Source organism: Odocoileus virginianus, chromosome 9, assembly GCF_023699985.2.
Source record: "Odocoileus virginianus isolate 20LAN1187 ecotype Illinois chromosome 9, Ovbor_1.2, whole genome shotgun sequence".
NCBI classification, from domain to species: domain Eukaryota; kingdom Metazoa; phylum Chordata; class Mammalia; order Artiodactyla; family Cervidae; genus Odocoileus; species Odocoileus virginianus.
In genome coordinates, this window is record NC_069682.1 from 43,789,874 (window position 1) to 43,805,487 (window position 15,614).

The 15,614-nt window shown below is 39.8% G+C and overlaps 2 protein-coding genes across 8 annotated transcripts; both read right to left on the reverse strand.

The window, feature by feature from the left end:
• Positions 1-1,418: 1,418 nt before the first annotated feature.
• On the reverse strand, positions 1,419-9,306 carry TMEM230 (transmembrane protein 230). Of its 7 annotated transcripts, none has more exons than XM_070472297.1 (6): positions 8,840-9,189; positions 7,946-8,094; positions 7,117-7,230; positions 5,689-5,811; positions 5,495-5,564; positions 2,361-2,525 (listed from the first exon to the last, which is right to left on the reverse strand). In XM_070472297.1, exons 2-5 carry the CDS (start codon positions 7,988-7,990, stop codon positions 5,496-5,498), a joined length of 351 nt encoding a protein of 116 aa, XP_070328398.1. In that variant the 5' UTR covers positions 7,991-8,094; positions 8,840-9,189; the 3' UTR covers positions 2,361-2,525; position 5,495. The 7 variants fall into 7 exon arrangements, with proteins under 7 accessions (XP_020739331.1, XP_020739333.1, XP_020739332.1 ...); XM_070472298.1 differs by lacking the exon at positions 2,361-2,525 and adding an exon at positions 3,692-4,457; XM_020883672.2 differs by lacking the exons at positions 5,495-5,564; positions 7,946-8,094; positions 8,840-9,189 and adding an exon at positions 9,196-9,306 and having other exon boundaries at positions 1,419-2,525.
• Positions 9,307-10,564: 1,258 nt separating this feature from the next.
• PCNA (proliferating cell nuclear antigen) lies at positions 10,565-15,506 on the reverse strand. The gene is made up of 6 exons (XM_020883666.2): positions 15,138-15,506; positions 13,904-14,001; positions 13,698-13,765; positions 12,804-12,998; positions 11,052-11,175; positions 10,565-10,961 (listed from the first exon to the last, which is right to left on the reverse strand). Exons 1-6 carry the CDS (start codon positions 15,356-15,358, stop codon positions 10,882-10,884), a joined length of 786 nt encoding a protein of 261 aa, XP_020739325.1. The 5' UTR covers positions 15,359-15,506; the 3' UTR covers positions 10,565-10,881.
• Positions 15,507-15,614: the final 108 nt, after the last annotated feature.

Here is a 15,614-nt window from a genome sequence, read left to right on the forward strand (position 1 = left end):
TATGGTCTCTGTTCTTAGGACCCTATGACTACATGCACAACTTGGAAAACTATACATATAATGTGCATTAAAAAGAAATATGGCTAATCTCTGGGATATAGAAAGATACACAAAATTGAGTATGTAGGGAAAAAAGTTATAGAACTATAGAATGTGAGTCAGTTTTTTTTTGAAAAACAGATACAGATAGTGCTTAGAACATTTCTAGAAAGGGATTCAAGAAACTTACCTAGACAACCTTGGGAACTGGCTGTTTACTCCCCCCACCATTCCATTTTAATTTTTCCCCCCTTATTAGTAGTTATCATTACCCTTAAAAAATGGCCAAATAATTTAGTTTGGCCAAAACCTTCTGGTTCTTAGCTTTGCAAACACAGCCAAGGATACTAAGCTTTATATATTTCCTCACCTTTTCACTGTCACAGCCCAAGAACTTTAGACTACTATACTCCCCAACCTATTCTCCCATTACCAAATGCACCTAACCTTGGTGGCTGCTTCAGGTCACCCTCTCACTGTCCCTCATTTCCTGAGTCTTAGACTAGATATTTTTCCCCATTTGTGCCCACTGTGAGGGTGTAACAGCTTTTAGAAACCACCCCAATACTGACTCCCAAATTTCTAACTATAGTTTTTACTTCCTTCCCAAACTCCAAACTACATGTTGCAATTGCCTACTCAGTATTTCCACTTGGATGTCAAGTGGACATCTAAATTTAATACATCTGAAGCTGAACTCATCTTCCCCAATAACACCACTCTACCTATAGCCCTTCAAATCTCAGCCAATGGCACTTCCAGCCTTATACTTATTCAAATCCATTCATTCAGTTCAGTCGCTCAGTCGTGTCCAACTCTTTGCGACTCCAAGGACTGCAGCATGCCAGGCTTCCCTGTCCATCACCAACTCCTGGAGCTTACTCAAACTCATGTCTATCACATTAGTGATGCCACCCAACCAACTCATCCTCTGTCACCCCCTTCTCCTTCCACCTTCAATCTTTCCCAGGATTAGGGTCTTTTCCAATGAGTTGGTTCTTCGCATCAGGTGGCCAAAATACTAGAGTTTCAGCTTCAGCATCAGTCCTTCCAATGAATATTCAGGACTGATTTCCTGTAAGATTGACTGGTTGGATCTCCTTGCAGTCCAAGGGATTCTCAAGAGTCTTCTCCAACACCATGGTTCAAAAACATCAATTCTTCAGCGCTCAGCTTTCTTTACAGTTCAACTCTCACATCCATACATGACTACTGGAAAAACCATAGCTCTGACTTCAGAATAAAACAATGACTAGAAAGCAAAGTAAGCACAATGCTAGTTAACCGAAACTGCAGGTTGCCCTGGGGATTGGGATCAAAGACATATAATCATTAAACTGTTTTCTAAAATAGGTTAAAATTAATTTTTAAGTCTAGGATTTAGATTTTGACATTTTAATTTCTTTTGAATACAAGTCATTTTTTGCAAGCTAGGAGGCAGATCAAGCTAAGGCAGTTAGTTCAGTCCTCTGAGATCCAGGCCAATTCTTAAAATCTTCAGCAGAATGTCACTAACACAAGGTGCTAACAACAGGGCTATAAACTCTAAATAATAACCATTCATCTATATTTTTTTCCTTAGGAAACAACCAAAAGTCTAGTCCATAAAGGTATGATATAAGAACATCTTCATCTACACAGGACAGAATGATCCAAATTATATGCTAATTATATGCTGGCCAACCTATCAGTGAGCCAGATCAGAGCTGGTCAAGGATTGGTGTACAGAGAAAAGTGTTTACATTTTGAAAATTTGCTTGGAGGTTTAAAAAATTTCTGGTTGTTGTTAATAAGAAACCAAGTGAAAAATATAGATGCACCACAATGATATTTGATTGTGCCAAGGTCTTCCACTAGAACACAAAGTTAAAGAGTATAGGGAGAAGACACTTAAGATATTTTCAAAATAAATTTCTTAGTAATAAGAAATCTGACATATCGCATTCTTCCATTTGCCATAAGAACATTCTGACCATGAGGACTATTTAAAAGAATGCTCAACTCTAAAAAGGGTGGTGGCAGAACACTTTCCACTACAGAATAACCTCCCACTTTCCCATACAATTAATATTGCTACTCTCCCATGATGCATATTCATACAGAAAAACTTTTGTCAGGAGCTTTTTGCCAGGGCCAGAAAATGAAAAATAAGAGAATGCCTGAATGACAGTTACTTGTGAGCTTAGTTAACATCTTTCAGGATGGACCCATAAAATTTGGCCACTGTTTTGTTAAACATCTGCAAACTGCAGAACTCCTTAGCCCATAGTCATAGTTTCTGCTCAATGTCTTAAAGCTGGGCTCAGTTCCATCTGTGACTCTTTTCTTCAGGGCTGGGGTGGGTGCTAGTCATCAAAGTCTGGAATGTCATCGTAGGAGTATCCCCGGTAGCCTTTAGATGCATAGTAGGCAATGCGCAGGTGGTAAAATCCTGGCAGGAACACCAGGATGCCAATGATCAGGACAGGAACAGCCCGGTCTGCCCCCTGGTGGCAGAAGGAAGCAAACATTACTACATGCAAGTTAATAAAATTTAAAGTCATGGGTCCAATTCATAAATCAGTTATCATATACTTTTCAGAGCTTTGGGAAGTATACTAACAAGAGAAAAGGTTTACATCTCTTTGTCTCTTTAACAATTGCAGAAAAATTTCAAAGTATTAAAATTATAAAGAAATTATTCATGTTCATTCACAGATATTTTGGCTAACTTTTACTCCTTTAAAGTTTTTAGTTGTGAATATACCAAACTCTGTGCCTTGTTTTTTGTCCCTTATTATAACACAATCTGGGTTTCCCTCATAGCTCAGTTGGTAAAGAATCTGCCTGCAATGCAGGAGACCCAGGTTTGATTCCTGGATTGGGAAGATCCCCTGGAGAAGGAAATGGCAACCCACTCCAGTATTCTTGCCTGGAGAATCCCATGGATTCTGAAAGGCTACTGTCCATTGGGTCACAATAGTCGGACACAACTGAACGACTAAACCACCACAACACAATCTATAAAGATCCGCTTTTAACAGAGCTATACATGCAATGTATTGATATACCGACAGGCTGCTTCATTCAAAACTGAAATAGGATTATTTACCTCACAAGGTTATAGTGGAAATTAAATGAGGTGATTGATACATGTAAAGCAAGTAGCCTCAGCTGGCACACAATGACAATAAAAGCAAGCTTAAAACCAAAGGAAGAGAACTTGAAGGGGATTATTTGAACATTAAAAATGATAGTCTACAACTTTCACAACTGACATATTTGGTGCTATTTCTATTATCTTGTGTTACATTTTCTATTTTTTCTGTTTATTTTTTTCTGGATTTTGACTGTACATCCCTAAGGAGATATATCCTAAGGATTAAAAGAGTTGCTAAGAAAACTTACAGTGCATTCAGCCTTCTTTTACTTAGCATTAAACTGTTGTTAAACTGCTGCTGCTGCTGCTAAGTTGCGTCCAACTCTGTGTGACCCCATAGATGGCAGCCCACCAGGCTCCTCTGTCCCTTGGATTCTACAGGCAAGAATACTGGAGTGGGTTGCCATTTCCTTCTCCAATTACTTTTAAACCATTGAATGTCAAATAAGGCATGAATAAATTATTTCAATATCATTGGGATAGACATACATACCTACAAGCAAAGAAATTAAGTTCAAACTGTAATCTTAAACTTGCATGGGAAATATCTAATACTACAGCTATTATGACATATTGGATTGGCCAAAAAGTTCATTTAGGTTTTTTGTAAGATGTTTTGGAAAAACCCAAAAGAACTTTTTGGTCAGGTCAATGTCTATACAATATTTCCTTGTTTTCTAAAGGGTACTTATTTCCTAATTCTGTCTCTGAAAAAGCCTGGAAAAAATGAAAACCAATAGTAACGGCATCATTAATGCCCAGTTTGTGAGCTCTAAATCTACTCCCCATAAAGAAACCAGAGCTCCTTAGTGAAATGGCTGTTTAAAAGTTGGGGGACAGGGAATATACAGATGGGCCTGGGATAATGTACTGAGCCAGAAGGAAAGAAAACTATTAAAGGCTTTGAGAACCCATGTGTAATAGTAAACATACAGCATCCCTATGAAATATTCTTTCTAAAACAAAACTAAAGTAGATCTAAATCTAAGCAAGTTCCTAAATTTATCAGGACGCAAGAAAAAGGGGACTAGAAAAACAAAGTAAATTGTATTAAGACAATACCCCTAGATTTAGGTAAAAACTGTTAGAGATGCATACTGAAGATGCACACTTATAATAATTTACCAATAAATATAAATCTGGTATTTGCTTTAGTATACATAGGAAAAAAAAAGTTGGGGGTATAGATGAAACAAAAGGTCACTAACTGTTGATGTTCAGCTGTGGATATGTACTGGGGGTTCATTATGTTCATCTGCTTCTGTTTTGTTTGAAATGTCTGCAATAAGAAGTGAAAAAACCCCAAACCAAACCAAAAGCCAAAATAATCTAATAACTGATTTTCTTAGTTAACACCTTTATCCTTACTTATAGTCTTATATAAATCACACAAGGTGTGATCTCACCTCCATTCTCAACTTTTACATCATTAATAAAGTTAACTGAAGGCGGTCCTGAAGTTTGAAGTTCAAATTTAGACAGCACTAAGTAAGCCTCTGGAAGCCACATAATACTTTAAAAATAGCTAAAGACAAATTGCTACACAGCTAAAGCAAGTTTATATACATCTCAAAAGCCATATGCAGCCATTTTATTTTGACAGTCTACTATTCCTAATTCCAAGATGTCCAGAGTTTTAGCCCTTTGCTGTGTTCCCTATACAAAACAATGTGACCATCATCCCCTGGTCTGGTGTGTGTTGAAGATCAGATGTGAACTATGGTCAATATTAGTTTACATGCTGTGTATAAGCATCTGTATTGGGCTTCCCTGGTGGTTCAGATGGTAGAGAATCTGCCTACAATGAAGGAGACCCCGGTTCAATCTCTGGGTTGGGAAAATCCCCTGGAGAAGAATATCCTCCAGTATTCTTGCCTGGAGAAATCCCCAGACAGAACAGCCTGGAGGGCTACAGTCTATGAGGTCACAAAGAGTTGGACATGACCGAGTGGCTAACACTACCACTACTATACAATCCAAGAGACAGAATCACCAAAAACTACTTTAGGTTTCTAAGGTATCATACTGAAGCTCAATAGAACTTCAAATCCAATTTAAGAAAGATCTGGTCCATGAGCCAAAAGTCTGGCTTGGTCAGTGGCCCCAGACCTATACAAGCCTCACTGCTTCTGCCCAAACACTAACTACAGCTGTATGTCTGTGGCACTGCAGTTACAATAATAGCATCCCACTCCAGTTACAAACTTTATCACTCAGGAATCCTCAGTGCTAGACTCAGCTGTGCTGTTCCAAACTATGACGGTAGGAAAACTGCCCATATCTCAGAGAGAAAATTTGCCCACCTGCCATACCCACCTCATAGGAACTGTGGGAGAAGTTTGTTGAGGCTCAAAGGAAGAAACATCTTGTTATCTGAGAACAAAATCTTAAAAACAAAACAAAAACAACCTTTTCTTCTTTCTGGTGAAATATGCTGTACTAGATACAAGACAACAGAGTGGCTCACATTTTAAACATCTTATGGAAATCCCACAAGCCCCTCAGCTTACCCCTTTGCTGATATAGCCTGCCAGCAGGAGGGAGCCTATGATAATGAGAAAGGCGCCAATCAAAAACAGCACTGTAGCAAGCGCAATGGCCTTATATGGGATCTTAGGAGGGCTTTTCTTAAACTGGAAGAGAAACAAACAAAAAAAGACAAGGAAGAGCATTATGAATATACCAGGACTCAGATACTTTAAGGCAGGGAGGATATGAAGAATCAATCTTAGTGTGTCTTGAATAAGTCCTACTACCCAGTGCAGCTCTGGGAGAGAAAGAAAAAGGACTGCAGATGAAGCTCCAGTTACTGCTCTAACAATAACTCGAGTAAGGAAATCCCAGCAGAATGTTATTTTTTTCTAGTTCTAGTCTCATTCCACAGACTACTCATTGTACTGTTTAAAAAATAATTTTCTTACAAAAACAAGACACCTCATGTTACACATGTTTTTTAATAAACATGCCTTTGCACATGGAAGGCTGTACTAATCTACAGGGATTAAGAGTGAATACCAAGCTCTGGAAAAGTAAGAAAGAAAAAAATGATTTCTGGCATTCAAAGTTAAGTTGGCATTTGGTCAAAGGTTTTAAAAACAATTTTTTCTGAAGCATTAGCTGCCTGCCCCACAGAGCAAGTAACCTGCCTTATTAACAAGTTCAACTCAAGGTTAACATTCAAAGACAAATTTCTAAGGTTTGGCTCCTGTTTGTGTGTGACCAAACTGACTGGAAGCTTTTCCAACCTGCTTTATTAAAAAAACTCTCTCCTTCAAGTCTGAGTCCCAAAAGTACAAAGAATAATTGATTTCTTTATATTGATACTTATTTAAAAGGATGGGTTCCTGCTACTTCTTTAATCCTAGTTCCACCTAAAATAGCCTAGCCTAAAGGGAAGTGGTCAAAAGGAGATGCTACACCCTTAAGTACTTTATAAACAATGATCAGGAAGGACACACATTTAAAAAATATTCTCCGTTTTACTTACTGTTTGCCACAAAGAATACCTTTAATAAATTGGATCTCATGACATCAGGAAAGAAGGAAGATTCCCACAATCTGCTGGCTTTAGCAGTAAGTTTCTCCCTTAAAAGATGAACTGGTTTTGACTGAAGTGTAAACAAACTGGTAACACAGTCTTTAAAAAATTCTACTTAACAAAAGATAATCTGATTATTTCCAGATAAACTAAATAAAATTTGCAACTATTGGACTCTGGCATCATAACTAAAATTTCTCAGAAATGGACAATATTTATATTGGTTTGAAATTGCTCTGCCAAGGTCCCTTTGTCTGCAGGCTATGGCTGAAAGAGTCAGCAGTTTCTTTCCTGCCTTTCCCTCTAATCCCTAGGAACAATCAGCAAAACCTGGAAGATCTCCCTGCTAACTCAGCATCAACAGAGCCAGCTAATGTCATTAGGTCCTTTCTGCATTTACCTGAAGGTCAATGTAGCCATCATCTGTACTAGAGAGTCTTGAGTATTTCACTTTGCTACTAGGAATTCCAGTAGCCAAGTTGGTACGAGACGGCATCATAACACGCTGACACAGCTACAGTATGAAAACAAAGAAAAGTATTATTGTTTGCAGGCTACAACAATGTGTTTGTTATACACACTGGAGTCCTGGGCTGTCATGTTATACTAGCAGTTGGTGATTGAAGCTCCATTGCTCTTAGAGCCTGATATTCCTTTGACATGAAAACATTCTCATTATGCCTCTCCTCTAGTTTCTCCTGGTAAAATAAGAATCAAGACATTTGCCAAGAACCAGACTTCACATTTATTTTTCCATTAATGTTCCTCTGCTTCCTAAGTTTTTCAAAGTCACAAGAGAGTAGGTGAAACAGTGGTCACTTAAATCCATCTGACTTTTCAACCATTCTGCTACAGTACTGCCTGTCCCCCTGTCCCGGCTTCCAGAAAAAGCAAGAGGAGCATATACTCATGTGATTCTCTTATTTCACTAGGACAGAGGAGAGAGGGTGGGAAATGAAATACATTCACATCAGCATTTTGCCTATTTCCCTCTGATGGATATCATCCGTTTAACCCAAAGGTTCTGTAAAAGTTCTTGTACAGTTGGATAAGCTACTGGCTACCAGTACTATACCAGTGTCCTCTGATTTGCCTGTCTCTCTGCTCCACCCCAGAGGGCTTCCCCGTTGGCTCAGTGGTAGAGTCCAATGGAGGAGACCCAGGTTCAGTCCCTGGGTTGGTAAGATTCCCCTGGAAGAGGGCATGGCAACCCACTCCAGTATTCTTGCCTGGAGACTCGCATGGACAGAGGAGCCTGGCAGGCTACAGTTCATGGGGTCACAAAGAGTCCAACACGACTGAAGTGACTGAGCATGAATGCACTGCTTCACCCCAAGCACTGAAAGTAGCAATTTCACTTTCCAGGTTCCTTCTTCAGCTACATCAAAAACAAAACAAAAAAACTCTGAATGAACACATGGTTTTTGTTCAAACTAGTCAAAGTTGACTCCCATAATGAAATCGTGGCTAATACCTCACCAGCTTAAAAGAGAGTAGATAAGATTAAGTTGAAAAACATTTGTAATTTGTGTACTTTTCCTCCATAAAATCACAATGTTGTGCGAATGAAAAATTAAGCCTATTTTGATCATGAAGTTACTTGATTTCTAAAAGTGAAACATATCTAAGCTTTATATATACTTAATTCTGAATATTAATAAGCTGTTTTACGTGGCCTGTAGTCAACCTAATTAGCATTATAAAGGAACTGGTGCTAAACACTCCCGTTCCTTTTTAGTAATTTTGTAATGATGCAGATATCAAGTACTGAAAAAATAATGAGTATGCTTTCTTATATGCTTTTCAAAAATGGTTAGATCAAATTATGTCAAAAACAATGTTTTTAAGTGTTGTGATCCTGATTACACGATAATCTAAATTTAATTCTATAAAACTTTAAGTCCAAACTACCAATAAGTGGAGAGTTTTGAGAGCATTTAATCACCTGTGATTTGTATCAGTCTTTAAAAAAGTTTACATACTGTCATTAACTATTCATACACTGCATCAAAACATAAAAATGGGCATAGCGTTGAGGAACACCAGACGATTGCGTATTGGTAGCTGAGTAGGAATTCTAAAAGAGGGAAAAGGAAAAACGTAAAGCAATGTTTTCTGAGTACCTGCCCAACAGGCTTTTTTTTTTTTACCAGCCTCACCGGAATCCCAAAATTTCTTCAGCACTTGAACGTTGCAAGAATTTTTAAAGCATCAGCAAAGCACTTAGCGCACAGCTTCGCACTACGGGCCTCTCCACACTACTTCCCCGTCCGCTTACAGACCCAGCCAGCAAGAGAAATAAGAACCGACGTGAATTTAGATGGAAAAAAATCTGGTTTCAGGAAATCGGCCAGCCGTGCCCCGGAAGGGTGAATGCTCCACACCGAGGACTCCGGCCTTGACCGGCGGAGAACGCAGTCTGGGCCGCGCCGCAAGCCTGAGGTGGGCGCTTCCGCTTCCTCCCAGCGAGCACACACACCTTATCCGGGGTCCGAGCGAGGACAGCTCGCTCACGGTAGGCAGCTGGAGCGCCCGAGGCCTCCCCCAACTGCCACCCCGCCTCGACCGGCTGGACGCCGGAAATGGCGTATGTTTTGGAGGCTACGGGCCGGACGTGGCGTCAATGGGGGCGACGCCTTCTCATTATACTTGCTCCGGTTTCAAGCCCGCCTTCTTTCCAGCAGCCCGCAGAAGGCGTCGGGTCTTAGGGCTCCGCAAGCGGAGCGCGCCCCGTAGGGTTTTCTAAGGCTCTGCGGTCCGGGCTGGCTGTCCGCCACTTCCGCCGGGGCCGGTGGGTTCCTAGGCAGCGGCGCCGCCTGGGTCACAGTCAGGCCCAGGGCTACCCGGCCACGTGTTTCTTTCCGGCAGGCCGGGCAGTGTAGAGCTCAGAGTCAGCTCGAGCTGACGAAGCTCCAGAAAGTTAAAGCTGTGAGGTCTCCGTGTGCCCAGGGAAGGCCGCCTTCCCTGGGGTCTGCGCAGCCATCTCTGCCTGCTCTCGAGTAGCACTCTGCATTCTCGTGCTTGTTTCCTGCACATCTTCAGGCCATGCTCCATTAAGAGGCCTGCCCACAAGGGATATTTTGCAATACATAAAGCTTAAAATGTCAAGCTTTATTAAAGTATGATTTACATATAATAAAGTACAATTGGGTTAGTTTTTTTGACAAATGCAGTGGAGACATCACCACAGTGTAGATAAAATATTTTTTTCACTCCAAAAACTTCCACCAGGCCCTCTGCTGTCAGTCTCCTTCCCCAACACACCCGGAAGATAATTTATCTACTGGATACAGTGAGTTCTACCACCGGATAACTAGAATGTAATATGTGACTTTGTAGCACAATTACTGCTGGGCCTTTTTCACTTTCTTGGTTGACTCCCGACACCCATGGAAACTATTTTCATCCTTCAGGGGAATAAGTCCCACTTGCCCCTCCCCAAAGTCTACTTACACTAGAAAAACCATTTTTGCACAAACATATTTCTTGGGACCTATCACAGATCTGCTAACAATTCCAAGACTCCCTAGGCTAAAAAAACACTTCCCTACCACAATGCTATAAGTGGCCTTATAAAGGCCACTGAACTTTACAAACATTAAGCTTCTGTAAAGTGTTAGTTTCTGCTAATACAAAGTATTATATGTGTTCTACTCTTTTCATTTCTTGAGCTCAAGTCAGAATACCAAAGTTAGTTTGGCAAATGAATCACCCCAAAACACTCGCTGTATTCTGAATACTTTGGACTGAAAAAATAGAGCAGTTACATGAAAGAGTTGCTTGAATTGTAACTTGTTTAGGATACTTGCAATCATTGTAGTCCAAATGAAGGCACTGTCCTGTGATGCTTAAATTCAAGTGACTTTTATTTAAATTGAAAATGATACTTAAAACACATTTAAAGTCAAAACTCTTTTGTTTATAAAAACTATAAGGATTATTCCTAGGTAATGCAGAAGTATTACTCGGTTAACAAGACCAGATTTGACTTTGGACTTTTCTTTAAACAAGTTGTAGAGGATGGAGAAAAAAAATTTATTTACAGAAAACAGTATCTACAATATGTATTCAGAGGTACAAAGACAAAAAAGACTTAAGTGTGTGCTGGCATCTCAGAAGCAGTTCTCAAAGAGCTTAGTTTTATTTCTTTGAATTTTAAGAATGTCTAAGATCCTTCTTCATCCTCGATCTTGGGAGCCAAATAGTACTTTAAATGTCCCATATCTGCAATTTTATACTCTACAACTGAAAGAAAACAGGAGAACATAGTTAATTATTGAGAAGTACCACATACACTACCTACAAAACCAAGATTCAACAAGTTTATTATCTTACCAAGGGGTACATCTGCAGACATACTGAGTGTTACTGTAGGAGAGAGTGGAGTGGCTTTTGTAAAGAAGTTCAGGTACCTCAGTGCAAAAGTTAGCTGAACTGGTTCATTCATCTCTATGGTAACCTTAGGGAGAAAACAAAAGATTCATTATACTGAACAACATTAAGAAAACTGCAATCCATTCACTTATAGTATACATTAACAAATAATCAGCTAATAAATAAAGGAATAAAATATATTAATATATTACAATTCTGCAAACCCTAATGACTTAATGATTAAAGACAGAATTTACTATGGCTGATAAATCACAAAGATATCCAAATACCTCATGTCTCCTATAGAGGGACACACCACTATCTATAAAATATTCTCCTTCTCCCACCTCCAAACAAAACACCTTGAAAATCATCAAGCCCCTAGAGCTGTATCTATCAGAAAAAGGATCTGAAAAACATATTAATTGACATAAGGAACTCAGCAAAATCCAGACTTTGGAAAATTTGACAACAAATGACTTACTGTCTTCAACAAATTAAATTATAATGGAGAAAGGGAAACTGAAATTGGAGAAACAATGGATTAAAAAAAACCTGAAGAGCACATCCCAGTGAACTATGTATGGACCGTATTAAAAATCTTGATTCAAATAAACTGAAATAACAAGGGAAGCAGGAACACTGAAATATTCCTTAACATAAATTTTCTTAGATGTCATAAGATGTATATACTATAGTAACAGTAAGATATTCATGTGTGAACTTTTAAAATTTCTGGCTGTGCCCCACAGCTTGCAAGATCTTAGTTCCCAGACCAGGGATTGAACACATACCCTCATCAGTGAAAACATGGAGTCCTAACTACCGAACTATTGAGAGAAAAACAAAAATCAAGATTGGCAAGGAAATGAGATGTAATTTAGAATAAAAGAATTAGCTCCTGGAATTTTGTTACTAATACATATTTATTACACATACATATATATTTAAACTCTTTATTTAAAAGTTAATATATAAGGATTACCTAAGAGCTAGATTTTCCTCCCAACCAGACCCTTTTATTGAGCTGCTCAATTATTTGGTAAAAACAGAGTAAATACCCCCAAAAAGCCAAGAGTAGCCTTCCAATCATATTCTTAAAGAGTATGTGTGGGACTGATACACAAACCCATTGTTCTGTAGTTTATAAAGGCTGCACTGAATTTGCATTCCGTTCTCACAAATTTAAGTTAGATGGCATTTATAGATCAGTTGCAGATTTCAAGTGTCTTTTAATTCTCACAAATCAGTTACTTGAAAATGCAAATTGTAAAAAAAAAAAAAGAAAATGAAAATTGTTTTTCTTTAGAGCTTTCTTTAATCTTAGCAATTACTTTGCTATGGACCAAATGTTTGTGTCCACCCCACATCAAATTCACATTAAAACCAAATTTCCAATACGATGGTATTGGAGGGGACTTTGGGAGATGCTTAGGTTAGGAAGGCAGAGCCCTCATGAATGGGATTAGTGCCTTTTAGAGACCCCAGAGAACTTCCTACCCCTTTCACCAGGTAAGGAGGCTGCTGTTTTCTTAAACCAAGAAGCAGGCCCTCGTCAGACACCAAATCTGCCAGCTTCAGAACTGTGAATAATAAACTTTTGTTGTTTATAAGCCACTCAGTCTATGGTATTTTGTTATGGTAGCCTTAGCAGACTAGGACATAACCTAGTTTAATTTTTCAAAGTATTTTATTTACTTAAAAACTACTTACAGCTTCCTCCTCTTTATCAACATTACTTGTCTGTGACAACTTAATATTTCCATTTCCAAGTTCTCCACTTGCAGAAAATTTCACTCCATCTTTTGCACAGGAAATTACAACAGCATCTCCAATATGACTGAGATCTCGGCATATACGTGCAAATTCACCAGAAGGCATCTTTACTACACAGCTATACTCCTGTTCCTATAAAACAAAAAAATGTAAAGGTCATGGAAATGAAAGATTTGGCACCCTCACTTCCTGAAGATTCAACATCTAAACAAGAACTCAGAATTCAAGATTTTCGATTACTCTGAAATATCACTCATTGTGCAATTTCTTAGCATTCTACTAGAAAAAAAAATGCAGATATAAAAAAGTATAAGAATAATCACACTAAGAAACCAATTAGAACTTAAAACTTTTAAAAGTAAACGCACTATCCAGGTAACAAGAGCCTCCACCTATCACTCTATAGGAGGTCTAAATCTAGAAGACATTAGGATATGGCACGCAAATGGTAACAGCACAAATAGGTTTGCTTTCCAAAACAAGAGCATGTTAGGCATTGTAAACATCTGAACACATCTTCTTTTGATGTTCATAAATCTCCTCTCAATAAAAATCAAGCACTCTAGGAATAATAGTTTTTTAAAAAGATGCAGAGGCTAATACAAATATGTCCTTGGCAGCAATGAATTCAAACCAATGAGCCACTGTAGAATACCATAATTTAATAAAATGACAAATATGTTAGTCTAAATACCCTACTCTGGAATATTCATGATCAGATATATAGAAAAGTTCTGTTAGGAAGTAGGCTTTAAGTTATTATATAAATATATGTTATATAACTATCATGACTGTGTACAGCATGCTCAATCAGAAACTTCTGATACTCACTGGAATTCCAAGTTGTTCAACATCTAAATCCATTAACTTCATTTCATAGTCTGAAACCTTTTCCTGATCTACCAAAAGAAAACAAATTTGAAGAAAAACATGTAAGTTTAAAACTAAGAGGTATATTTTACAATCATCAGACTTGGGAAATACTGACACTGCATTTTAGTTTCCTCTACCATAACTCAGTAGAAGGGTGAACTTACTTGGAGCTTCAAAAACTAGTGCCAAGGTGTCCGCATTATCTTCAGCCCGTAAGGTGATGATGTCTTCATTGCCAGCACATTTTAGTATTTTGGACATGCTAAAACAGAAAAGACAAAGGGTTTTAAATCAACACCATCTTCTCAAGATCGTTAGTTTTCTAATGGAATTAAAATCAGGAGTTACCATTTTTAACCATTAGCTGCTGTAGTTTAGACCCTAAGTGGTGTTCGACCCTTTTGCAACCTCCTGGATTGTAGCCTATCAGGGTCCTCTGTCCATGAGATTTCCCAGGCAAGAATACTGTAGTGGGTTGCCATTTCTTTCTCCAGGGGATCTTCTCTACAACGGGATCGAATCCTCATCTCCTGCATTGGCAAAGGGATGCTTTACCAGTAAGCCACCAGGGAAACCCTTAACCAGTACGCCATCTGTCAGACTGGGGAGTTAGGGAAACGTACTGCACGGGGGATATGCAAGCCGTTCCAGGCATTTTGGAATGCAATCTGGCAGTATTTATACCCCAAAGGCCCACAACATACCAGGAGCAATTTCACTTCTGGATGTAAATAAAAGAACAATATTTTATGAATTTCAAATCCCTTATGGTGGGTGAAGTAAATTATCGGGCCAATTATCTTTAAAAATGACCTAATACACCTATTAAAGTACACTGCCTGTACTATGGATATTTATCATAAGCTTTAAGATGTCAACATGGTATTTATCATAAGCTTTAAGATTTAAATATGTGTATTTCAAAAGTTGAACGCCACTGCCCTGGAGAAAGTTTTCAAGTCCATGATCTTAGGGTGCTCACCGCAACTTTGCAGTAAAAAAAGAAATACTCTGGTCCCTAGATAGGGTGACAGAACTAGGATACACTATAAAGTCAACCAGGACGAAGATTTCTCGTCCAAGTCGCCTGCACTTAAAGACCAAAGCGTTCTGCAACAGTCTTTTCCTGGCACCGCAAAGTCCATCATTTTCCCGCCACCACCAGCTTTGTGACTTTGGCGCGGAAAACAGCGGGTTCGCTGTTCGCGCTGCAGCCAGCGCGGGCTTTGCAAACCGCGCGCTCTGCTGGGTCCCGCCACCACCCTACTCCGCAGCAGGCCAATGAGAAGACGCAGATGGCCCACGCCAGCCAATGAGGGCCCGGCTCGTAGGAGCTCCCGCCAAGAGCCAGAGGTAGGAGTGGACCAAGGCCCGGATGCCCGAGGCTTTGGAGCTCACCTGGTGAGGTTCACGCCCATGGCCAAGTTGCGGTCGCAGCGGTAAGTGTCGAAGCCCTCGGAGCGAAGGGTTAGTTGCACCAAGGAGACATGAGACGAGTCCATGCTCTGCAGGTTCACGCCACTTGAGCTGATGTCCCAGCAGGCCTCGTTGATGAGATCCTTAAGCGCTTCCAGCACCTTCTTCAAGATGGAGCCCTGGACCAGGCGCGCCTCGAACATGGTGGCGGAGTCGCAATGACACGGCTACAGGTGGAAGGAGTGAGGAAGGTGTAGCCGGCTTAGGCTTCACAGGATGAGAGCGAGAGGCAGAACGCGACTACGAACGCCTGAGACGAAGGAAGCCACTAACAACTCGCCGCGCCTGCAGCCGTTTAATACTGCCGCGTCTGCTAGCGCGCGCTCCGCCCCCGCGTCCCTTGTTGATACGTCATCACGCTGCCCTCCCGCTGCCTGGGCGGAGAGACTGTAGAGCCAG

Coding starts and splice junctions, on each gene's coding strand:
- PCNA (XM_020883666.2), bottom strand. CDS start 15,358: ATGTTCGAGGCGCGCCTGGTCCAGGGCTCCATCTTGAAGAAGGTGCTG. Junction 11,176..12,803: donor TTGATAAAGAGGAGGAAGCT/GTAAGTAGTTTT, acceptor TTTCTCCCTAAG/GTTACCATAGAGATGAATGA. Junction 10,962..11,051: donor GTCTGCAGATGTACCCCTTG/GTAAGATAATAA, acceptor GTTTTCTTTCAG/TTGTAGAGTATAAAATTGCA.
- TMEM230 (XM_020883670.2), bottom strand. CDS start 7,990: ATGAACTGTAGCCTGCCAGGCTCCTCTGTCCATGCGAGTCTCCAG. Junction 7,231..7,945: donor CTGTCCATGCGAGTCTCCAG/GCAAGAATACTG, acceptor TTCATACTGTAG/CTGTGTCAGCGTGTTATGAT. Junction 2,526..5,688: donor CAGGCTATATCAGCAAAGGG/GTAAGCTGAGGG, acceptor TTCTGCCACCAG/GGGGCAGACCGGGCTGTTCC.